Source organism: Pithys albifrons, chromosome 5 (assembly GCF_047495875.1).
Source record: "Pithys albifrons albifrons isolate INPA30051 chromosome 5, PitAlb_v1, whole genome shotgun sequence".
NCBI lineage: Eukaryota > Metazoa > Chordata > Aves > Passeriformes > Thamnophilidae > Pithys > Pithys albifrons.
Genome location: NC_092462.1, coordinates 9,227,214 through 9,253,292, shown reverse-complemented (window position 1 = coordinate 9,253,292; position 26,079 = coordinate 9,227,214). Strand labels below are relative to the sequence as shown.

General features: G+C 37.3%; 1 protein-coding gene across 4 annotated transcripts in view; it reads right to left on the bottom strand.

Annotated features, from left to right (window-relative positions):
* The window catches only part of DCLK2 (doublecortin like kinase 2), a 79,474-nt gene that overhangs the window by 36,004 nt on the left and 17,391 nt on the right, over positions 1 to 26,079 (bottom strand). For all 4 annotated transcript variants that reach the window (XR_011697858.1, XR_011697859.1, XM_071555644.1 and 1 more), the window contains exon 3: positions 1,240 to 1,342. Coding sequence is in view for 2 of the 4 variants with exons in the window: in XM_071555644.1 (XP_071411745.1) it covers positions 1,240 to 1,342 (103 nt within the window). In the remaining 2 variants the exon portion in view is untranslated. The remainder of the gene's footprint in view (positions 1 to 1,239; positions 1,343 to 26,079) is intronic.

Below are 26,079 nucleotides of genomic sequence, written 5' to 3'. Positions count from 1 at the left end.
ATGGGAGCCAGGTGAATACTCCATCCATCCAAGTGTATGGCCAGTGGTTAGTTATACACTTCTACTTCTTGCTGCAACTGAATGTTTTGTAATGCAATTATGGTTTGCAAAAATAACAAAAACAGCAGGTGCTTTTGCTTTCAGTAAAAAAAAAAAATTCCCTCCTATTCACACCCTGAAGCTCTTCTGAAATAATCTGATTATTCTTGCCAAGGCAAGTCTTTTCATTAAAAAAAAAATAGAGTGATTCTATAGCTCAAACAATAGAAACAGACAAAAACATGTCCAGTGGGATCTGTAGCAATAGGCCAAGGGGAAATGGTTTTAAAACAAATAAAAGTGTACATTTGGACTAGACACAAGGAAAACATTTTTTACGGTGAGAGTGGTGGAACACTAGAACAGGGTGCCCAGAAAGGTAGTAGATGTCTCATCCTGGGAAACATTCAAGGTCACCAATGGGACTCTGAGCAACCCATATTTTTTAACATGTCACTGCTCATTGGCAGAGAGCTGGACTAGATGACTTTTAAAGGTCAATTCTATGATCCTATGAACATAGAGAAAAAATCCCAACATGTCTATGACTCAATATTCCAAGGCAATACTAAAACTGCCTGGTAGAGGACTGCTTTTCCTTGAACTTACATTATAAAGTTTCTCTTTACAGAAAAACAATTTACATAAAACAAGTTAAACTCATGATCTGTCCAAGGCAGACAGCACAGGCACAAAGTCCCAGTTTGTTTCACCTCCTTCCCTACCCAATATCCCCTATAATCTCACAATATAAACTGGGTCAGTACTTGGTCTACAGCAGAAAAGACTGGAGTGTGTGAATTATCTGGTAGAACCTGAAATGGTTACATGGTTACATATGTGATTTTTCAAAAGTCTCATGAAGACAGCAACATAGAAATTATTTTATAGTCACAGATGTCAAAAGCGAAAATTCTTAAAAGATTTTAGATTAATTAGACCCATGACTGAACCTTTCAAAATTCAATGCTGTTTTCCCTGTAACTTTAGAGACAGCATCTGCTTTGGAGGAAAACAGATCAGGTTTCTTTGTGCATTTTAACAGGTTTACAGAATCCAGGTAGTGGTTTGAAAAATCTTTGTCCATAGGAAGACATATTTCAATGTATATTTTCCTAAATGACACAACTCTTGAGGACTGAACAGCTGAGCAGGGGGAAGAGTTTACTCTCCCAGTGGGTTTAGGATGTGCAGTCTTACCGCTGTGGTCCAGCACAAAGTCATCCTGAGCATACCGGTACTTCTCGGGCCCACACGCAATGAAGACATCGTCATCTCCAAAGAAGTCCTGCAAGCACGTTACCTTGACAGCAACACAGACAAAGCAAAATAAACAAATGCAGTGCTTTCAAACAGTAAATTTCAGTTAGTCAGCAACAATAGGTTTGTCTTTACCTTTTCCCAGTGAAATCATAACGTTCCTTTGTAATCACACAAACATGTCAGTTCCCCAACAATTCAACTCTCCAGTAGTGCGGGAAACCTCAGTCAGGGTCAAGAAGGTAAAATGTGACTGCCCCTCACCTCCAAAACCACCTTCTCTTATATTTAACACCAATAAATTTGGCTATAACTACATATGCATGCTGATGACTTTGGTAGGAACATCTGAAAACACTATTCAAGTATGAAAGCTTCTTGTATTCTTACATTAAATGTTTGTAAGAAAATCTGCTGAGTTAAAGAGATTGTATCTGCAAAATTTTTATGTTCTGAGGCATTTAATTTCTGTGTTTTAAAGCCTCATTAAAAAAAATTCCTCTTCTTATGAAAAGGTGTTTCATATGCAAGAAAAAAAAAAGAAATAGACTTCCTTCCATGGTCTTTGCAGTTGTTTGTTCTTAATTATCCCATTAATGATATTGCAATGTATTTCAAGATGGGGATATCAGAATGAAAATCTTTTAGACATTCTCCAAAAATTCAAACCTTAAAAAAACTTCAGTCCTCAAAAGTCAGTAAGAATCAATTTGTGAAGGAGTGTCTGTTTTAAAAACAATGAAAACCAAAAAGCCACAACAAGAAATTCCACTGAACTCATTCTAACTCTCTTGAAAGGAAAAAAAGGGTTTGCAGCTAGCAAGCTATTTTTTAAAATACAAACACATTAAAATTTTACTGTAGAATTGTTTCCCTATTCTTTTTAACACTGCACACCCAAATGAGATCTAGAAGTAAAAGCTATGTAGAAGCTAAGTAAGTCAGAATTGTTTGGTAAAACTGCGACTTTAAAGAGGTAAAACAAAAAGCTGCATTTAGAGAAACCAGCTTTTTTCCCTTCCCACATACCTGTCACCAACACCATTTGCATATTTTACCCACGGTGATAACACTAAACGCGGGCAGAATTACAGGAAGGGGTCTCTACTGCCTGCAATATTCCGAGAAACACTCGGAATATCAATGACCCTCAGCTCTCTGCAGGACCAGCACTGGGCATTCCCCAGCAGCGCAGTTGTCATGGCAGCCAACCCAGGAGAACTCTCTGCAGTGCCACATGCAGCATCCAGCATTTGTGGCACTGTGTTATGCAGCCAAGGGCTCAGCCAGCCCCAAAACCCTTTCACTGTTATCTTACCACTGCAATGACAATTTGCTCTCATTGACAAGAGACATTTTCAGCTCTACTTGAATCAGCTGCTTTCAGTCAACCAAAGAGGCAGTAAAAACTGGATTCAAAAGGCTGCACAAATTCAAGAGAAGTTTTGCTAACTTGGGATTTATTCCTCTCTGCTTAATAACTCTACCAATAAGAGAGTTCATCATCATCATTTCCACAGATTTCAGGGATCCAGCAACCACCCCGAGCCCATCCCTACAGGAAAAGCTGAGGAAGGTTCCAGAACATTTATCCCAGCAGCACTGGCTGGAGAGGGGCAGAGATGTTCTGGGAGGCACAAGGTCACACCCAGGGCTCCTAAAGCTGGGTGCCATTTCCACAAGCTCTGTCTGCCCACCACTGCTCTGCTCATGTCCTCAGTGCCTTTGCAGTGAGTTTCAAGCAGGTTGGAGCCAAATGCTGTGGATTAGCAGTGCCTAAAATTAATCCTTCTGTTCTGATTGAAAGCCTCACCCTTTCCCCTTAAGCCACCCAGTCTAACATCTGAGCTGAAGAGTAAGGGAGGAGGAAGTGCCAGGTTTTACGTCAGACTCTGGGAAATACACAGGGATATAACTCCATGCAGCAGCATCCTTTTGTTGTCTGCAGAACAATCCTACAAAGGAAGGGTCAGATTTGTGCACAAAAGATGACAGGAGCACCCTCAGAAATGCACCGGAAAATCTGCTAGAAGGGGCTATTGAGAAGGGGAATGAATAAAGAACATTAAGAAACATTAATTCCCATAGGTGCTCCCTAACATGTTCACATATACAGTTTCCCCGGGCAAGAATACACAGGAGTAATCATGAGTGCCAGAGATCAGAGAAACTGCTGGAGGCGGAGCAGTGGCACCTCCACCTTGGAGCTCAGGCTAATTCCAGCCTCTCATTCTGCTCACACACTGTGTCCCTGACCTGTGTGACTTCCACCTGTCAGTCACACTCCACGGGAGACTTCGGCTTCCTGAAAAAGATGCTAAATACACTTATAACTGAAAGCCAGGAAAGTGCACGTATGAGAAAGCTTTACACAGCTGCTTGCCATATTCCAGCAGTCAATACTGGAAGTCATCCTTCTCCCTGCATATAGTCCAGAATGGATACACATAAAATACACAAGAACAAAAAATACTCAACAATTGTATACAACAAGAAATAAAGATCTGGTAGAATTTAAAAGTCTCAAATAACCTCACATTATGAGATGAGGGAAGGATTTCTAAAATCAAGTTTAAGGAAATGTGTTTTTCTAAAAGGACAATATAGTAGCTATTTTTCTAGGTTTTTATCATAATAAAGTCAAAGGAGCATGTCCCAAGGTGCACACTGATGTTAAAATGAAGTCTTCATTTCCTTCAGAATTAATATATACATTGTAATTAATGATAATAGCTCACTTGGTGTGCAAGAAAATAGTAAGAGAAAGCTGAAATTAATAACTTGTTTGCATGTGGGTTTGAATGCAGCAAATTCACTGCAGTGTAATTTGAAAAACACACAATTCTGCTCCGAAGAATATCTGTACTTAGGTCATATAGGAGGGTTTTGGGTTTTTATTTAATCAGGATTCAATTAGTTTAGAACTATAAAACCAAAAAACTTGCCAACTTTTTTTACAAATGTCATTTATTCCAGTAAGTTTGGGATCAAAATTGAGTCTGTCAAATGAGGGTATGACAATGCTGCTTCTCTTTCCACTAATCCTCTAGATTGTCTTACCCACTCTTGGTTTTGTGGCACTTAGTGCTAAAAGCACTGTCCTGTTCTTCAAAATGTTTCCTAAGATGCCTTTCAGAGGAACATGGTATTATCAGAGCTGCACAGTAGTGTTATCATAGCAAAACCAGTCAAATATGTAGTCAGTCATTCAAGTAACAACTCTCTTGTAACTCCTCATGCTTTTATGTGTGAACTTGAAAATGTGAAAAGCTTTAGACACCTTGGAGAGGTTCAGCACCAAAATGACAGCTGACATTTAATAGTGTTGAGAGCTTTTTTAAAATTAGTCATCAAGTGGTTTTTGAGATTCAGATGTGACCAATTCCCAGTTTAGACCCACAAAAGCTCTAGACAAGTGCTTGAAATGCAGGCTTTCTATCACTGGCTTTGCAGTAAAGCTCAATCAGAATGTCTCTCTCCTGCCTGTGGCTTTAATTATCACACACAATGCTCTTTTAAAAGAAGATGAATGTGATTTGTTTGACCGCAGCAAAAAAAATAATTCTACCTTAAATCTGATTTTTTTTTTTTTTTTACTGAGGGCGTATACAGAGCTGCATAATGAAGTTTTTTGGGGTTTATCATTACAGCCAGCACTACAAAGGCTTACATCAAAGAAGTTTCACACTTCCTTGAATTCTTTTTTTCACCCCACACAGAAAACTGAAATATATTTTCAAACAGTGCTTTAGGAAGACTTTGGAAAAATGCTACCTTGTTAACTTTATATGTTTTCAATTAATATGGTTACAATGTGTTGAACTCTATTTCTAAATAGAACATCCATTCCCAGAAAAATATTGCCTGTGTCCTGTTGGTAACTCCACTACCCCCTCCTTATTTAGAATAAAAAATGACTTATTGGTGTTCCTGTGACAACTCAAGAGTGCTCAGGTTGTCCTGTTGCATTGCTTTTCTTCAAAATACGTCAACATACCCAGCTGAGTGGATCATATTTGCATAGGAAGGAATTGGATTTGTATTCAGTCCATTAAAGATACTTCTCATGGCCTAGAAGTACAAGACAGAATACAATGGAAGAGGGAAAACAAAAAGTCTGCAAAGTTTCAGAATAAATATAACTTGAACTCAATATTACATTTCCCATTTTAGTATAGTCACAGCATTATTGTGGGTCTGTTTTGTCAGAATCCTTTCACTTGCATTCTCACCATGGTTTTCTGAAAAGGATGTGCAGAAACTCAGGGTATCACTGCTGCCTGCTGGGGCCAAAAAACAGCAGAGTACAACATAATTCAAGCAGCAACACCAGGAGAATTAAACTGTGATTGGCTTCAATTGCTACACAGTCAAACACATAAGCAAGTGGCACAATGATCCAATGATTCAAAACTTTAATTGCTTGTTATAAAAAAAGCAGTATTTGCTCCTAAAACTTCCCTCCATACACTCCCCAGGTGAAGACATCTTGAAACACTGGATGATGTTTATTGAAAAATAAAGACCTTTCTAAGAGAGGTGCACATGACTAAATATGCATTATGTTACAGAAGTGTCATGACTAACGATAGTTTGCAAGGTAATGTTAAAGCACTGCAAAATCACACAGCTAAAAGCACAAAAAATGTAGTTTGCATGCAGAAAAAAAATGGGAAACTGGGGTGTTGAAAAGGAAGGGAGAGAAACACATCTATTTGAAAAATCAAATTCCTGATCCACACTGTCCACTAGTGCAGTGCTTTAATGTCTCATACATCCATCATATTTACCTTTTAAAATAGGCTTATATTTCTGACAAATATTTATAACCAAAGAAGTTTGCTCTTTCCAAAGAAATACTTCTTCAGTCAGACCAAGCCACAGGACTAAAATGTACATCTCGTGATCCATACAGAAATCCCTTTCTCATTACCATTACACATGCCTTGAAATGTAATTTACATCAATCCCCACTCCCACTTCTGAATCTAAGAAACAGAAGATACTTTCCCTCGGAAGAAACATGAATAATGATCACTCTTTTATAGACAGAATTCAACATGTATTCAATGATTGTCCTTTATGATGAAGTTACAATGAAAAAAACCTGAAGCAAATAAATGAACCTTCATCATAAGTATATTTGTACTCCAATCTCCAGAAGAACAATACTAAAAAACAAAAAAAATAAGAGACTGGTGCCACAGAGGTTTTATAAACACTTGAAAAATTAATTAATGCTAAACAGAGCTCTGTAATTGTATATCAACAGCCTCCAGCCAGGAGCTCACTGGATAAACTGTATTTATTTCAGCTCTACAAATATACTTCATTCTAAACGTAGCAGGAGGAGCTGCACAGACAAATAGTTTGGCTTAATTTAGTATGTCTGATTCCATTTAAGTAAGCAGCTACAAGACTGGACAGTTTAAATCTGGAGGGCCACACCCTCTGTCTGGGGAAGGCTTCTCTTTATGACAAATTCTCTACAGCAGCTGAAAATGGAACTAAAATATTTGAACTGGAAAAGATATGTGAGATTATTTGTATTTGTTTTAGCAATGTGTTTTAATATTTGTATCTACTGACTTCAAGAACACAGGATACTGTGTAAATATTTTTAAAAGGAAGCACATAACAGAGGCAAAAGGGAAACTGGCTTGCACAGGAACAGCTGGATTTGGGAATGTTTTCAGCTCAGCAGTTTGAGGCTGAAATTTCTGAAGAAATGCTTTGGGTTTTTTCCCAGGAATTGGTGGGAAAAAAATGTGAATCATCTGTTAAATGTCAGTATGGCAAATCCAGATACAACCTCCCTGCCACCACCCTCAGCGTGAGGAGTGTCCACATTCCTACTGGGAAATGCTGTTTCTCTGACTGGGATTACAGCTATGCTGTCCTGATGGTTCTGCCCTTTGCCCCTCGTGTCAACTTCTTTTCTGAGTAAGCAAAAGTCAAATATTTGTCTATTTTGCCAGTCAGGTCATATTTGCAATCATCCTTTTTGTTTCCCCTTTTGACACAGATTTAAGCACTGCCACTTCCTCCCCACTGCCATCCAGCCTCGTTAAAATTCTGGCAGTGTTTGTGAAGCTGCCAGCCTTACATTTCAAGGCTTTATGGTGCAAAATGCAAGGAAAGCACTGCTGCAGAAACAGCTCACTTGTCTGTTCCCTATTTCAGTCCCATCACCAAGAGGAGCAAGGCTTAACTTGGAAAAGGAAGTTTCCTCTGGGCAGCCTCAAGAACTCAAAAAGGAAGGTGAAAAGGGCATTCCCACCCTTTCCAACTGAATACTGGGATTTTAACACAGGGCTTTTTTACCTTGGAACTTCCCCTTGGTCTCTGCACTTTCCCAGAATCATGTGGCCAAGGGAAAGGGGTGTGTTTAACCAATATTCTTAACTATTTACTAAGCCATCAATGCCCCTCATGACTGAAACAAGAGGCACAAGTTGTTCACTACGAGATTATGGCAACTCTTTGCCTGGTAATACTGAGTGATGTTTCCGGACATGTCTTCAGTAAACAGTTAGAGAATAGCCAGATGGGTAGCTAGAACACACTCAGGAAGTAGAAATACAGGGGGAAATCAAACCAATGAGCCCCTAATATGCCCTTAAAAAATACTGTAACTGCCAGTGTTCCTTTTTTAATAAACAACCTATTCAATTGGTAGAAATGATAATGTCAAAGGCAACTACACTAAGCAATTTGGAAGCAGGCAAAAAATAAATTGTTCAAAGGTCAGAAGCCCACATTGTACACAAGAACTGCAACAGAACCCACTGCCGTGTCAGATATGTAGAAAACCTGGAAAACCAGGTCAAACCATAAGATTCCTGCTGGTGTGAAGCAGCACTTGACACTTTCAAAAGCTTCTGTTCCTCACCAGGTTATGTCCTCTCTGACAGCTCTACTACAGAATCTCTCCGGGAATTCCCAGTGTAAACAAAATTACACAACACCCAAAGAAGGGTAAGCAAATCACTACCATCTGATGTAAGGCTTGAAAGAGCTCAAATGCTACCAGGACTGGGCACACCTGCCCAAAACAGCCACAGGGCAGACTGGGGAGTCCTGAAGTTTGAGGACATAAACCCACAAGCCTGATAAACTCTAGACAAGTTTCCCACTGGCTGTGGCTGTAAGGACTATGTGATGCATCATAATAACGACCCCAACAGTCAACTTCCATGAGGTCATTAGCAGAGAAGGAGAAAAAAACCACGCTCCTTTGTTCTCTGAAAATAATTGGAATTAGGTCAAATACCTCTTAATTTCTGAGGCTCAAATGCACAATTATTTTGACTGCAACTGAAACATGAAAAACAGTAAGAGATCACATCATGCAGAAAGAATGCAAAAGTATCAACTATGTTACAAAACTTAAAAATTCATTACCTGATCTTCTATTATGTGATTGTGCGTCTTGACCAGTAAAAATATTTCAGATTTTGAATACTGTGATTTTTCTTTCTATTAATATCCCATCTTTATTGACAAAATACAGAAAAATTTAGGGCTTTTAGGTTTGTTTGTTTGCTTTCAATTTACTCAGCAGCTCTAAGACCTTTCTAACAGTGCCAGTTAACCTGCTTCTGAAAACAGGTTGATGGTCCTTTTCCTCTGTAGTTAATTCAAACAGATCACTTGCTTTTGGTCTCACTCTACAAAAAGTCCCTTTTAAACACATGCAGATTTCAGAGCAGTCCCACCACAGTCAATGAAATAATTCACATTTATGAAGTTATACAAAACCACAGCTTGTGAAAGATCTGAGGACCTCCTGAGCTCTGCTGGACACTGCAATAAACTATGAAATAAATCTAATTTCTAGGTCAGAACTTCCACAAGACATTGTCTAATTTACCATTTGAGGTTTGGCACCTTGCATCTTTTGTCTTGTCCTTCAAGTTTATTCAATTCAGTGAACAGTGAGAGAAAAAAAATAAGTTTTCTGTTCCTAATAATTTGCAAATGTTGAATTTGCCTGCTATGGACAAAGGGAGCTCATTAACCTATTTAGGAAACAGAAAAAAAACTGAAACAAAGACCATAATGAGAGCAATTCTTTTAGGCCAGTTTCCTAAATGACTATTTAATCAGAGACTGTGTCACATTATTACAGTCACTATTAGAAAATGAACATTATTTCACTGATACTTCATGAGAAACAGCAGGGAAAAAAGGAGGAGACAAACCCTTCAGTCTCACAGGGAATCTGAAGAGTAAGAAAGAAAACAGAAATGTGAAATCTTTGCCTGCTGCCTTGTAAACAGTCTGGCAGCAAGCCCAGGAAACGCCTAATACAGTATGACAGTGCAGAAAGTCTGAATAAACAGACTAGGCAGGTCACCACAACTCTTACAGCTGTTGGTAGTAGATGATGGAATAGAGCACATACCACATAATTTTAGTTTTATCTCAATTTAAAGAAGATTTTTGCATATTTTTGTCAATGTCTCAAAATTAGATTCGGTAAGTGAACACATGTGGAAATGGAAGATGGCATTTGGGTGCAATTCAAATTAATCATCCTCACTGCAATGCAAATGACAGCAAGGAAAATAAGCTGTAGGAATATGCATAAGTTAAAGTGAGTTCCTACATATATCTATTTCTTAAAGCCTTCCAGTAGTGTAGGACTTTCTGGCAAAGTCCATCCACCAGTTTTTCCAAAGGGCAAAACTGATCTCTCTGCACAATGGCATTTCAGTTACTGCACTGGTTATGTGCAGCTATTTAGATACTGGAAAATTACAGTTGAAAAGCACTAAAATTCTGCAAATCTTGAATCATTTTGAATCACACTGTACAACTCATCTATCTCTGTAATGCAAAATGACCCTTCCCTCAGTATTATCCACTACTTCAACAAGAGTCCATAATTTCGGTATAATAAACAGTGAAATTTAATGTCATGCTTCTCAATTTCATGAGTTACACAAAGAAATAACAGGCTTACTAACATGGAACAAGTGGAAATTGGAAACAGAAAATTAGCACATGCAGCTCATGATACGAACATAATCCAGTCTGAAGAGAAAAACTAAAGTGTATCTCTGCCTGCAGGTGAATTAATCACCCCAGCTCACAAGTCAGCATAACAGATTCTTTCCTTAAGTGGCATAACAGGGAAGCCTAATACAGGACCAAAAATAGCACCTGACTTCACACAGCTAACCTTCCATCTTACCACCAAGTAGCTAGTCTAAAAATAAAAGCTACTTGTATTATGAAAGAACATTAAAGAAAAAGTGCACATATAAGGACAGACACCTGGCTTGTCTAATTCCATAAAATCTTACTGATTTAATGATGCCCTGTTCCACAACACAAATGCAGTTAAATTTCAAGTTATACCATGTCTTTCCATAAAATTATTGTCTATTTTTCTACAGACAAATAAAAAATTCAAACTCAGTGTTCATGGCAGATACAGAAAGAATACAAGAAAAGGTATAAATCCGGAAAGGTCCTTTGATGATGTGTCCAAATAATTTTTAATGAATCTTTAAGCTTTAATAGGAAGTTTTACAGTTTTACCCTGGTTGCCCAGAGAGGTTGTAGGTGCCCTATTCCTGGCAACAATTCAAGCTCAGGTTGGATGGGGCTCTGAGCAACCTGATCCAGTGGAAGGTGTCCCAGCTCACTGCAGAAGGGATGGACTAGATGCCCCTTAAAGGTCCACTCAATTAATAAAACCATTCTGTGATTCTGTGGGTTTCCTACAGCTTGAATTGTTCATGCAGTAGCTGCTAAAGTCAGGTTTCTGCTCAAATTGTATTAAAAAAAATCAAATTATGTAACTCTAAGACACAAAATATTAGTTGAAATGCATGACTCACTGCAATGTAATATGGTTATGTAGAGCTATAAAAATCTATTTTTTCCTGAGTTCCTGTGTCAGGGTTTCAATCTTGTAGTTATTCAAAGCTGTTTCTTACAGCACTGCAATAGGAAGAGAAAAAGTTTAGTTACCCTATAAATTCAGGTCTTTTCCTCAGTTCTGTTCCCCTCATATATACCACTTCACAGAACGAGAAATCTTGATAACATCCATTGAGTTCATAACAAATGAGAAGGATGCTTTTCACATATATTTTAAATTTTGATCATTTAACATTTTTAACCCTTAAGATACTTCATTTAATCAATGTTCTATTTGTTTCAGTATAAAAACAACACTACACTCCCAACTAACCTTGCAGTACTATTTTTATAAAATTAGCTTACAGGTTTTGCAATGCTAATTGCTTGCCATACAGCTTAAAGGCACAGACAGCTTTTAAAGGCATTTGGTTCTTGAAGTATCCTCCTCACTTAATTGCAAACTCTAAATAAAGAACCAAAATTAAGCTCACAGATGCTCTCTATGCACAGCTTCGAACAATGACATTGCACAGATGAAATTACAGAAATTCTGTGTAAAAACACTACCATATGTACCATAAAAGTATTTTATGCTCAGCAAATTTTCCATGCTTTCTCTGCTTTGCCTGTCATTTAACTATTGAGGTCTGTTGTACTTGTATGCAAAAACTGAAACAGCTATCAAATAAAAACACTGAGGATGTAACTGATTAACAGAAAGATTAGAAGCTCAGAAATGTGAGAAAAATTACAGTAATCCAGGAAACAAACTACTTTGTATGTGGCTTTCAGAGAGCCAATTCAATCTCATTAGCTCTCGACTTCTACCAATATTATTTTCAATCTGTTGCTTCTGCTGCTTCTGACTGGCTTTCCTAAGCAGATAAACAGATGTAGAACACATTTGAAGACAGAGAAACATCTTTGATTTCATGTTCAGACAACAAATGTATTACGAAGACAGTGGAAAAGTAACATGTTTAGCCACTGACAAAGAACAGATTCATCAATACTGTTATACCAGCAATCCTGCCAGAAGAAAAGGTGTCTCCATCAGTTTCTCCTTAAAAACAAACCCCAACAAAATCCCACATATGCTTCTTCCTTCATATCTGAAAATGGCAGTTCTTTCTTCGAACAAACATCTACAAGTTTCAGGAAAAAAAAAGGCAAAATAGACACTCCTTTCCCCAGAAACACAGAACTGAACCCCATCCAACTCTCTGGAACAGTAACAGAACAGAGAAGAGCTGCTAAAGACCATTTATCAGTCAGTTGACTTTTGTGCATCTGTTATAAGGCTGGTTTTAAAATCACACCATAATCCACTTTTATGGCTATACTGCTATTAGTAGATTGGAACTCCACTTTGGTGACTTTGGGAGAGGAAACAACACTGAAGGCTCTGCTACCCTCAGAAAACAATGTTGGCACCCTTAAAGAATGTTTCACTTTCTTCCACTTACATTTGGCAATAGTTGAATTGGTACTTTCTTCCAAACTCCTACAACTTACTGAAGAGCAAATAAGCTCCACCTTTATTCCTGTAATACAAACCTATTTTGACTTTAGAATCACATAAAGCCAATTTATACAATGGAAGGTCCAATGCAAAATTTAGATCTCTATAATATGGAGATTCTGGCTGACCAGATCTTTTCAGTGGATTGGCCTAAGCTTGTTTTCCAAAATTCTACTCAACATAACTGCTGCTAAAACGACAGTCTCCAAAGTTTGTGCTTTTCCAATAGAAAGTCAGAGTTCACTAAATATATTCTTTTATCTGAGGGCTGCTTTTCCAATTAAACCCTCTTCCTCCCTACAAAAAGCACTTAGAAACATTAATACATTATGTAGACCCATTTAAATACAATAAGAAATCTGAATTGGGATACATTTGTTAATTTCAACGTGTCGTTTGGTTTGGGTTTTTTGTTTTGTTTGTTTTTTTTAAATCTCCAGTTCATCAAGCATTTCATCATACTTCATCTGTATGATATTTAACACCTCATGCATCAGACCACCTCATTTTCATGGCATTGATTACTTTTTTTTCCACATACAGAAAAGAAGTAAAGGCAGCAGCAGGATCCCTTCACACTCCTAGTCATGTTGTGTACAAAGCATATTGTGCAAAAAGTGGGACCAGGCTACAGAATTGGAAGCAGAAGTTATTCATGTGATTAATGAGGAAAAAAGGATGATATTTCCATACCAGTAAGACCAGTTCTGAAATAGTTTTGTGCCTGCTAGTGCCACTGCTTTGCCATTCTGTGGGCTTTCTTCCATTTAGGTATCTTTCTTTAGCATCTTTATAATACCTGTTTTCAATTTTGATGAAAGAATTTTTCAAAAGCATCACTTAAACCGCAAGTATAGATAAAAATGTAAACTATGTTACAGTTTACAACAAAAAACTGGGAACAGATGAGGGTTATAATACTACACAGCCAGTGTCATGAAGGTCACCTCCAATGGTACAGAGGATGCTCTGTGTGTTCCCAAGCCTAAACTAGTCTGGGATGATTAAAAATAGCAAATGCAGCCCCAGAAGGTGAACTGCCATGTTATTTTGCACAGAACTACTACTGTAGCTGCAACACCTCTCTGGCATCTCTTATGCTGTTCCCATCACAGCTCTCAGCAAGTGGAATTAATCAAGGTCCAGCTCAGTCTGGCTGAATCTAAACTGCAGCACTGCTGCTTTGCTCTATGCTCCATATTGCAGTTTAAAGAGAATGGTATCAAGATGTTCAATCTGGCTCAAAATGTACCTATTGTTGCAGCTGATGGAAATACCTATGCAAGTAACTTGTGAATCCTTGGATTAATACAGGTTTTATTAATTACCATTATCAGGATTAATTTACAAACCAGAAAAAAATTTGCAAATTCCCTCCTCATTTCCCTAAAAATCAATGTCCTCACCAAGACTAAGCACACATAAAATCACAGACTCACAGAATGATCGTGAATGATTACAGAGAGCTAAAAAGGGTATTTAAATAGTTTTTTTAATTTATTCTGTGATAAAAATAATGCTGAGATTGGAGATGATTGTATCTGCATCCGCTAACAAAATTCTAAATTTGGCTCTACTAATATGGACTCCACCTCATGCAGACAAATCCAAGCTAACTTTAATCTTGCCACATTCAACACTACTGGCAGCAACACTCCAGCACAAAGCTCTGCAAAGGCAGTCAAGGCACTCTGGCATCCTGGGTACCAATACCAGTCCACGAGACCTGGGCTGCTGCCAATGCACTGGTGGTTGTAGCAGAGCCAACTGGGAGCCACGCTGCAATTGCACCTATTCACTGTCAAGTGATCCTTCTAGAACTGAAGCGCATTATAAACTCACCCCCGCTCCGTGCAGAAGGGAGGTCTGTAGTACAGACCACTCCTCAGCCTGCACCTGGGTTTGCAACTGCACAGAATATAACAGAATAAAAGGAGTATGGGTGGTCTCAATATCACAAGCATAAAACTATGCACAACCAGCAGCAGCACCAGCTACTGCTGAGTAGCACAACAGCAGCAGGTACTGAATGTGCTCAGAGTTACACAGGCTTTGAAGTAAACACTTCAGCAGGTTGTTCTTGTCACATACTTCTGATTACATATGCAACAACACGGCACCAACCCCACTCCTCCAGTTTTCTGCAGTCAGGTCAAGATTTTATTAGTTTCATCTTCATAAAGATACGATGTCTGGAGAAGCATCATCATTTAAGAAGCATCTAATGTGATTTGCCTCTTTTTTCCCTAACTTCCATTACACGTATGGCTTAATATACAGTTAGTTGTGTGATCTTGAAAAAGCTGATTTAAAAAAAAAAAAAGTCTCATTTTCCCTTTACACTTCCTGCTTTTATAATTCCTCCTACTGAGATAATTTCTGTCCATACTGAAATCCTGGTTAGAATTTCAACCACTCCTACACTTGCTTACAGTAGTATTAGCCTTAATCCATTTAGTCACTATTGCTAAAGCAGGACTACAGTTGTGGTGACTACTCCTTCATTATGAGGTTATTGGTGTCCTTATTTCTACTCTCAAGGTCTAAGGCTTTTGCAGATATTCCCTAGTGCTTAAAGAGCTTCCTAAGCAGCTTCTGGGAACATATGTTGTTTTTACTAACTCTGGGTAGAGTTTCACTGTGTGTGCCAAGCAGACCTCTGTGGGGCTCTGTCAGTGATCAACTGATTTAGCGTTCACAAAAGTAGAACCCAAGCCCAGCTACTTTTGGCAGATTCACTGCAAGAGTCTTGGTTCTTGCCTGCATTCAGCATGCCCAGCCATAGTTACTTGATTTTCCTTACCCTGACATTTTCTCTGCTGGTGCATTAAAAGAGCACTCTGTACAGTGCATTTAAGTGTGCTGGCAGGTACTTGTCTGGCTGGCAAAGCCTCCTCCAAACAAGAAACTCTCTTAGTAGCTGCCTTAAAGAAAATGTCTAGAGAAATTATTTCTATTGATACAACTCATCTATTTGACATTAACAATAGTGGTTTTCAATTCAGTTGCAAGTGGAAAGTCTGAGGCATAATAGGGAACATGGCTTATTTATTCCCAAAATAAAAGCATAATGCTGAAAGGTTTTCTAGAAACCACATGTAGGATCAGTGGAATATTTCCCCCCACTTCTTCTGAGTCTCCACATAAATATTTCTAGTGGAGATGCAGACCCCCAAGATGGGAATTTTAAATTATCAGCTATTACTTTTCTGGTCCTAAATAGTTTTTAGAAACCATCTGTTTTCTATGAACACCGTGTTGAAACTGCTGCTCAGAACACCATATGGAAAAGTTAACTGCAACTCCAGGAATATATGGCTCACACTGCATCCAAGTATTCCATGGATGTTTCCCCGACAGGCTTTTCTTTTGTGGAAAGAAGGCTGTAGCAGTCTTATTTTTTTGTTACAAAACCTTTAGCTTACCAGCCTGAAAAACATATTTTGAAATTTTTACACAAGTATTTACATTCAATAAATGGCAGTCACATAATGGTGCCTTTAAAGGAAGGAGAACTATTAATAAACATAGAGGAACCTGACCATCCTGCAAGAACTGAACAGAGCTTTCTGCAGAGCTGCATTAAAGTCTAAAACTCATTTTTATGATTCCTTTATTGCAGTTAAGACCCAAAGCAAACAAAAGATGACAGATCAGAGCTGTAAGTGAGCAACAGATTGTCTGCACTCGTGCTGAGTTTTGTCAACTCAGTATGATATTCCTGAATGTCTATCTGTAGAATGCTCTGAAAAACACGGTATGAAATGCCTGCAGGGCAAAAATAAAGTTCATTCAAAGTTCTTAGTCCTCCTGGGAAGATTGTTTTCTCTGATTCAGTTAACTTATTTGTAACACTTAGCATAACTCTAAAAGCAGTAGGCTTAAAATATGAAAACCACTTACAAACCAACTCACAACAGAAGTGCAATCTCCCCCTACACACAGTTACTGGGAAGAGGCTTCATGTTTAATTAAAGTACTGTCAACACAAATTTAAGTTTACACACAGAACCCAGAAATGTTCAAGCATTGCCATGTGCATCAGCAAGTTACTACTGTGAGAAGTATTTGCAGGGAAGAAAAAAGCAGCAAGACTCAATAAGAATTAAAAAAACCCCAACAAAATGTAAGACTATAACAATTATGAGAGTAATGTTACTTAAAACATGGACATGTTTCATCTCCCTCCGAGCTCAGAGTAAAGATGGGAGGAGCAAAAGCTTAAAACATTTTTATAACAAGAAGGTATTTTATGCTTTTTAGCAAGTATAGAACTTTAAAAAAAGCAAACCTTATTAATTTCAATATGCCTCATAGACTATATGCAAATATATCTACCATCAGTCTCTGAACTGTGCCACCCTCTTAGCCATGCACTTTAGAAGTTACTCCAGTCATTTGCCAACTCAGAGATTTCACAGCAAATATTGACTTGTTCTGTCAAAATTTGCAGATTTCATAGATACTTTAAAAATAAAAAACTCTGAAAATTAACACCTTTACTTCAGTCTACTCCAGTTAAGTAGACTAAAGGCCATACTTACTGTGTGCCATTTAAAACTCTTTATATCCAGGGCAAATGAATTCAAAAATCCTCTGTGGGGGATTTATTGTCTGCCAGCATGAAGTGGCAGATGCTGCATCAGCTTTTTCTAAAACTGTCTGGTGACATTCTTTTAAAGAAACACAGCAAAAGTGCAGTTCATCTATTTCATGATGGTCCCCCAATCTCCACCATTCCTGGGAAGCACAATTGCTCATCCTTTACTATCATCAAGCTTGTGTCAAATTCAGCCAGGGGAAAGTAGAACTTTAACCTACGGAATTGCATTCTATTAAAAAACAGTCTACCTTTGAAGGAATTACGTCTGTAGCATGATTACATTTACCTAATCTGAGTGGTTTGAATCTTCAATATTTCTTCAACTAAAACCCAAGAAATATTTTCCATCAAATAGCAAGATTAATTTTTCTTCCAATAACTTTTACTACATCCACAGCCAAAAGTCCATAGTGGTTTTCCAACACATTTGCCATTAAAAGATAATGAGTCTATACTTCATTATAACAACAACAAGGAGACCAATACTGGTATCAGCAGCTTACAAAGTCCACTTTTTACTACAATTCATTCCACCCTGGAGGAAAGACTGAAAGAAAGGGAAGAGAAAAGGCAAGTGAAAAATCTCAGTCAAGTAATTTTGCTATTATTTTATAAAAAGTCCACTCTGAATAAAGTCATGGCACACTATTATAACACAGAGAGTATGCAGATACAGTTACATTGATGATATTTTAGAACTAGTTGAATTTTTACACCTGCCTCCCTGTATATCACCAGGAATGAAACAAAAAAGCATTTACACCAAATATAGAAAAAGAATAAAAATAAGAGCTGTGAACACTCAATCCTTTTACTCTGGAAAGACAGCAAAGAGAGGGAGTGTGGGTGCAGGTAAGTTTATCCCTCAATTCATATGTACAACACCTTGCCCAAAGATGCATTTACTTACATCCCCTCCCTAGTACACACCAGCATCACTGACAGAAGGGGAAAAAGGGGGAAGAGGGATATAAAAATCATAACAGACTTAGAAGGAAATCACTTGAGGGATTTCCAGGCTACATTAATAAAATAATAGCCTTACAATAGTGGAAGCAAAACTAATGTAAATTGAATCCCACCTGAGAGATGATGGGTCACTGTGAATTAGAGATCAAGTTTCTGCTCAAGAGGTGATGCACAATAAGTAATTTGCAACCAGCAATTTTATTATCATGGTTTTACAAATCAATAGCTTGTCAAGTGCTACATACTACAAGCATATCTATGCACTAATTAAAACATGCAGGCATTTTTGAAAAACAGTTGCTCAGAACTCTAATTTTGACCTGAGCATTTAATTTTTTTAAATAGTCAAAATGTGTTCATAAGCTTGCAAATTCAAAGCATAACCTAACACATCAAATTCTAAGAACTGTCACCCAGATTTAACCAATCTAGTCTAGAAGAATACTAGAAGTGAACAATCTTTCAACTATACTTTCTATTAAAAATAAATTGTGCTGTTTTGAGGATACAAATCCTGAAAACAATTTTACTTATGTTTTTAACAAAATACACAAACTCAAGCATGTACATATATATTGTAAAGAATGCCATTAAGTAACTTTTCTCACTTAAACCTGGTAATACACTATTAGAACAAGAGTTTCCTTGTTAATATTCCATTGCACAGAAAACCTGTGCTTTCTATTATAGCAAATGACAACTTAAGTAAGACAGAATTATAACTTGTTCCCTGCCAGCTGAGGACAGTTTACAAATAAGATCCTCCCACAAACATTCCAGTGTCATACACAGAATATCCATCCCTCAGCTGAAAATAAAAATTTTTGAGTATGCTAATCAGACTGAAAATTACTCATGGTATGAAGGAACATGAATCTTCTAAAATATTGAGATTAATTATATATGTATATATAAAACACAGAGAAAAAATTAGTTCAAAAAGAGCCTCCAACTTCAGATGCATTCCTAACAAAGTGAATTTACAAAAGAGATATTAATATTTATTCCTCATGTCACACCTGACAAGGCTCTTTGAGTTCAGTTCAGTTTTGAACTCCATGTAGCCCTTTTTTCCCAACATACACGAGAAAGTGTTGCAATTCTTTTCCATCTGCTAAGGAGGATTCACAGTTGGGTCTGCATCTGAATATTAGAATGTAGCTTTCCCCTTCATCCTTCCTCAACATTTACTTCAAGTAAGAATTTTTGTTTACAGCAATGATAATTTTTGACCATACATTCCATCCTGCTGCCAGGATCTGTATTGATGACCATTGGCTTTGAAGAGAAGGAAGAAACAAAGATTACAATTTTGGAAAAAATTGGGGGGAAATGGGAAGATTCCATTTAAAAGATGGTTCCACTGCTAACTATCAGCCAAACAAACCAGATGACAGGCATATCTGGCTTTTAATGCAGATGTGATTCCAAGAGTATTTCACTAATAAACCCTGCTAAAAATTCCTGTAGTGTTTTTTACCACTAATAGCAAGCAGCAGAGCAGTTTTGCATATCTTGACTTAGCAATACTTATACAAGGATTAAGGAGAAGTAGAGCAAAGAAAGAAATGCAGTTGGATGGCATTGTGCTCTGGCTGCTCTCTCTCCAGTCAGTAACAGTCCAAACTGCTTGGAGTCCATCCTTTATTTCTATAATGAGTATGGAGAGTAAAGAATGAAAGCCCCATACTAATACTTCAGACAGCCAACATAATTTCAGAAGAGTTTTTCCCTTCTCCTCACACGGAGCTACAACTGAACATTGAGTTTATAAAGTACATCACTGTTACTTTTTCTCACTAGAAAACTACATTCCATAAATTAGGTCATCAAAGACTGAAGGGTTTAAGTGTTGTGATCTGGCCTTATACACTCTGTGTAGTTAATAATATTTTAATAGCTTTAAAACTAGATGTGCTTTCTTCTTAAACATCAATCAGACTGAGTTTTCAGACATACACTTTCCCCATACTTAGTAGCTCAAACTAGTGTTTATCTTCAAAACCTCCATATGAATCTTATTTCTAACAAAGGACTGTGACAAAGACTTCTTGAAAGCCTCAGGTAAGACAGGAAAAGGTGCTAAACTCCTAATCATTTTACAGGTACATAGTTTCTCAGTGCTTCTGATACTTTTCTGCTCATGTATTTTGATTTGTATTGAAACAAACAAAATATCTGGTGAGTCTTTTTTATTTGCATTAAAATATGTGTAGTGTCATTCATACTTTGTAATATATAAGTCTTAAATGAAGACAAAGAACTTCCTAAAAAAATATGTATATAAAAATGTTCGTCCATCTAATCTGTGCTTCTCTTCAGGTAGATTTTGGAAAAAAAATTATACACAATATTATGACAAGTGAACACTCCTAATATTAGCATTTATTTTATATCTTCCCTATATTAAGATATGAAAGATTGAGTTACTGTAAATGGTAAATAAAGTTCCAAAACAGAAGCTCAACTAACAGAAACTTTTATCTCCAACTGATTATTGCCAAAATATGTAAGCAAGCCATAACAGTTACTTTGGAAATTGCAGACAAGCATCTATCCACAAGAAGTAGTATCAAATCTCTTCATTCTCTCACTTACTACAATACTGTTCTACAGTTTGAATATTCAGTGGCATATACATGGGAGGAAAAAGTTGTTGACATAAAAGCATCATAAATAAATTTTAAGCCAAATATTTGAGAAGTACAAACTAGGAAAAAATAACAGGCAAAAGGTGAAATGTGCTGTAAAAACCCAAAAATATATTCATGTGTCAAAGCCAAGAAAAATCTGTGTAACAATTAGCAGTTCTAAGAATATTCAAAGCCTTCTCAGACCCTAAAAACTTCTCAAAAAACACCTTTGCATCTTGGACTGCACCTCGTCTCATGAGCTGCTCAGTAACATGTGACAGAAGATGGTGATGAGGTTCTCCCACATCCGATTACAGACGTCAGCCCAAAGGCAAGAGCAAATCCCTGTCAGGTAAAGGCAGATTAGTGCTTGAGCTGCAAGTGTGCTCTTAAGCAGGAGACACACTTCAAGGACTGAGGAAACTCATTGTCTACTCCAATAGCCATCCTCATACTAACACTGCAGGAAATTGTATTCTTTGTGTATGCAAACCAAGGAGGGTAAAATACAGAGCTTTGTAGATGAGATTTCATCATTGCTTCCTCCTCCTCCTAGATGTTATGAGCTTGAAACATCAATTTTTACCATATTTATGCTTTAAGTAAAAATATAAAGTAATATATTCTAAAATGTGTAAAATAAATATTAAAAATATGCTCTAATAAATCTTTTTTTTCCACATTAATCTATTGTAACAGACCTTGCATGGGTATCTGCAGCAGAGAGATTTCCCTGTTTAACCTCCCAGGCTCCAAGGAAATTCAGAGGATATTTCTCCCTTCGAGGCACAAATTCCAACCCCAATGAGAAGGGACCAGAATACTTGGCTACCAGGAAACTTCACTCTGCCATGTTTCCTCTTATGCTCATATAAAGCCAATTGTGGTATATGGATTTTGTTTGCAAAGTTTGGGTTTTTTTGAGTCAGATGTCAAGTACAGCAGTCTGCTCTCTTTGCAAATCCAGCCAGAACACTTCCCAATTTCCAAGACATTTCCAGATGTCTGCCTGTACAACCACATGGGCAAATTCTAAGTGTCTGCATTATTGAGTTCCTTGCAAAATACGTGGAGAATAAGGCACGCTTCTCTCTCATGCTTGAATCTCTCTTGTTCAATTTTATCCTGGCTGAATCAACCAGACCTTTGATTTCTCTAAAAGAGAAACTGCAAGTTTCCACATGCAAGAAAACAGCACCTTCAGAAAGCACTTACAAAGAGGATTATGGCTGTTTCATACTTTTTATGGTATAATCATTTCTATCTTTCTTAGGTAACTGTCCTATTTTCCAGTAATTTAAAGCATAATTCCCTAAGCAATTACTAGTTGAGTTGAAAGTTAGAGACAGGATGGATAAATCCAAAGAATGCCAAACCAACCAGCTCAAAAATCCAAGTTCCCTTTTAGTTTACAAGTAATGTTCTATTCTTTTTGCTTTCTTCTGAAATATTTTAGTTTCTTTAAAAAGCCTTTCCTGATTATAGATATCCTGTGCCAAGTAGCAATAAATAGAACACCAAATAAATATGAACAAAATAAATATTTAAGAACATGCCACAGAATGCATATTTGCACAACAGAAAAAAAAATTGTTGGCTCTGTGAACAAGTGAAATGCTGTAAGAACACTGACTTTCACTGAAAACACCAAGTTATCACTCCTTCCTAAGCAAAACTTAGAAACTGCAAGCCATAAAAAGGGACACTTTCATTTCAGTGCTAGGAAGCTCTTTGCTTTTAAAAGTTGGCTTCTATTGCTATTACTTCAATATTACTTTCAGAGTCCTCAGGCCACTGTGTTTAAAGGTTCATTGCACATTAATTAGTTAGCAATACCTTAAACATTAAAGATGAATAGTCTCTTTCCTCTCTCTGACAAACTGTCTCATGTTTCTTGCCATTCATTTATTATGGAAGAGAACATAATTTTTCTCAGTAAATACAAAAGTATTTTAAGATTTCAGTATTTTTGCTTCAGTAGACTTAGAGATGCTGACAATCTCATTACAGCCAAATGAGAAGAAGCTACAGATCCATCAACCTGACAACCTGGAATACAAAACCTAAAACTATAAAGTCTGCTTACAGACTCCGTTATGAACAGGAATGGAGAAAATTCAACCTTGATAACTCTTCATATGAGGTTGGTAAATAGCTTTGCACTGTAAGATGTTAATAGGCTTCTTAAAGAAAATTTGCATGTTTAAATGTTATAATGCAAGAACTGTTTACTAAAGTAACATAGGGTAATTTAATTACTGGAAAAAAATTTCTAAGATCTCAAAGTAACGAGGAACCTGTGACACAAATCCTAATCTGCCATATGACAGCTGCAGAATGAATTCAAAAGATTTTTACCAGACTAATTATCTGTTAATGGCCAGGCTCAGCGGGACATAACAAATTCCCAAGGTTTAGTTTCCAAGTCATGTGATTCAATCTTTAGCATGGCAGATGGCAGACAACGACGGCATACCGCTCTTTTATTCCAAGAGCTACACACACCATTGCTGTAACCCATCACCAAAATTATTGTAATCACACATCAACAAAGATACAATCCTATCACTGGTGACACCACTATTTCTGCAGTGATTGTTTCCCACACTGTGCAGCATGTCATTTTTATTAAGTGCTGTCAGCTCTTGGAGTGCGCAGGCAAAAATTGAAATCCCAGCAGGATTTATCCTCTCTATGGATTCACGAAGACTGCAGCAAGTTGGATGTCACTTTTAACAGGACACACATGCTTGCTGTTAGCTAAAATATCAGCAAATTTTTTCGGTTGCCATGCTCTAATTTAAAAGTGTTGAGTTCCCACCAGGGTTTGAGTTTACATTCAGTTTTAGAAATACTCTATTATTTTAACATCACACTTCACCAAGCTGTTAGTCTGATGGCAATGGATATGTTTAGTTATGTATGTAAACCAGACCTCACTGAAAAAGATTAAATTTACACCTAGTGGACACCAGGAATTACATTGCCAGTAACATTGCACCACATGCCTAAAGCTAGAATTGGGCATCCCTGTGGGAAGGAAAGAGATACACCCTCTATTCTATCTGTACTGTATTCTGGGTTATTGATCTCCAGAAAGCAAGGATACAACACAGAGGTTCCCCCACTGTGACAAATTCTAAAGACCTTTGTTGCAGGGAGCCAAGTTTTCCCAGTGCTAGACTGTGGCTGTTTCACATGGCATGACCTTTATTTTTTGCATATGCAACAAAGCTGAGGAGCTTTCTCAGCATTATTGTTCACTTCCAGTTTAACACACTCTCCTGAGAACACTCATTAGAGATGTTCAGGATTTTGTTTCTTTCTAATCCTTTTCCTTAAGCATCATCATTTTGCTGCTTTAAAACAAAACCATTACAATTTTGCAATTTCTTTATTCCTTAAAATTGTGATTGGGCTGGTAATGTGATACTCTGACAACTGTGATAAAAATTGTAAGTTCTCTCTAAGCTACATCATAACCCCCACATTAACTGCCTGGGGACTCTGCACTCCTGTATGTAACAAAAACCCTTTAGAAAGTATTCCATGACAAGATATATACCCAGAAAAATATTTCTGTATTTTCATAATTAGGGTATTTTTCAGATTGCTGCAACTATGACAGGGTAGGGTTAATTTCAGGGGAGTTTCAAATAAACACTTCCTTCCATAAATACCTACAGATGGCAATATTTCTATGTCTGTGAACAGAGCCCAAAATTATCTCCTCTGTCTCACTGAGCTATTTCCTCTTCTCTTCTAGCAATAAACAACCACGGCTTCCAGTTCCAAGCACACCAACTGAAAGTCTGAACAAAAATACCATTACCATGGATGTGTCCATGGATGAATTAACTTCCTTCCTCAAGATTAGAGCCACTTTAATTCTTTTGTTTTCACTAAGACTTGCAAGATTTGTATCCAGCACTCTCAGAGCTGTTCTCTGAAACAATTCTAGCCTCTAGCACAAGCCCAACTTCCCTTAAATCATGTTTCACATCCAATATTAGAAGGTTTGCTAGCACTAAGATAAAACTTACTCTAACTGTAACCCCTGCTGCCCGAATTCTGTGGGATGTGGGTGTATATCTATGAACACTTTTATATTAACAGGTATTAAGATTTTTATTATTTCATCTCTAGCTTAACAGCTCTTCCAAAGTAGTAGATGACCTTTAGTTACCAAAAACACTCTAAACCAATGAGTTTTCAGAAATCTTAGACTCCAGTTATCTGCTAAAAAAAAAAAACAAACAACCAAACAAAACCCCACCTCGTCCTTACTCTTAATTTTACTATGACTATTTACCAGAGTTCCACAGGATCTGATCTTTACTATAAGCCTATAATTTCTTTTTTTATGGATAGGGAAGACATAAAAGTAATTTTCTATTTGCTGGTAGGGTTTTTTTCTTGTTCATACCCCCCAAAACCTTGTTGATTATCTTTTTACAGTCTAAGCAATCCCATTTCCTTCAATCTATAGTCATAAAAGATGTTTTCTTAAATGCTTTTACTCTTTTCTGAATTTTCCCTAATAAAGCTGTCTCTGGTTGAGTAGGACAGAGCAAAGTGAGCACTTTAACTTCCACAGGGATGTTGGCTTTCCTCTCCTATGCATGACCAGTGACTACATTAATTCATCTTCAACTGTGAACTTTTACTACCTCAACCAGAACCACTTGCCATTTTCTACCTGCATTTTTAATAACCAGTGAGTGTAAGATTACTCACCTGCTTTATCCTATGCTATTTCTGCAGTTTGTCAAGATTATTCTTATCTCCTGTTGCCCCAGGTTTCCTGTAGCTCATCTGTTTGGTGTGTTCTTTGTATTTATTAAGCATATCCTGCATTCCATCTTGCAGGTCATTACAGAGACTTGCACAGCCACACATTCATTGACCCCTACTCAATATGAAATTCCGGTTTGGCAGCGAGTCATCAATAATCACTCAGAACAACAGTATCCTCACTGCTCTTTCACTCAGTAGTGCATTTTCTGGCTCATGCTTTCCTAGCTGACTGATGAGAAAAGACAGCATCAAAAAGCTTACTTCAGATTCAAGGAAGTAGCCACTATTGTTTTCTTCCCCTTGTCTCCCTCTGCAGTCAAGTAATTGCTTCATAACTCTTTATCACTAGAAAAACAACAAAAACCACCAAAACCCCCACA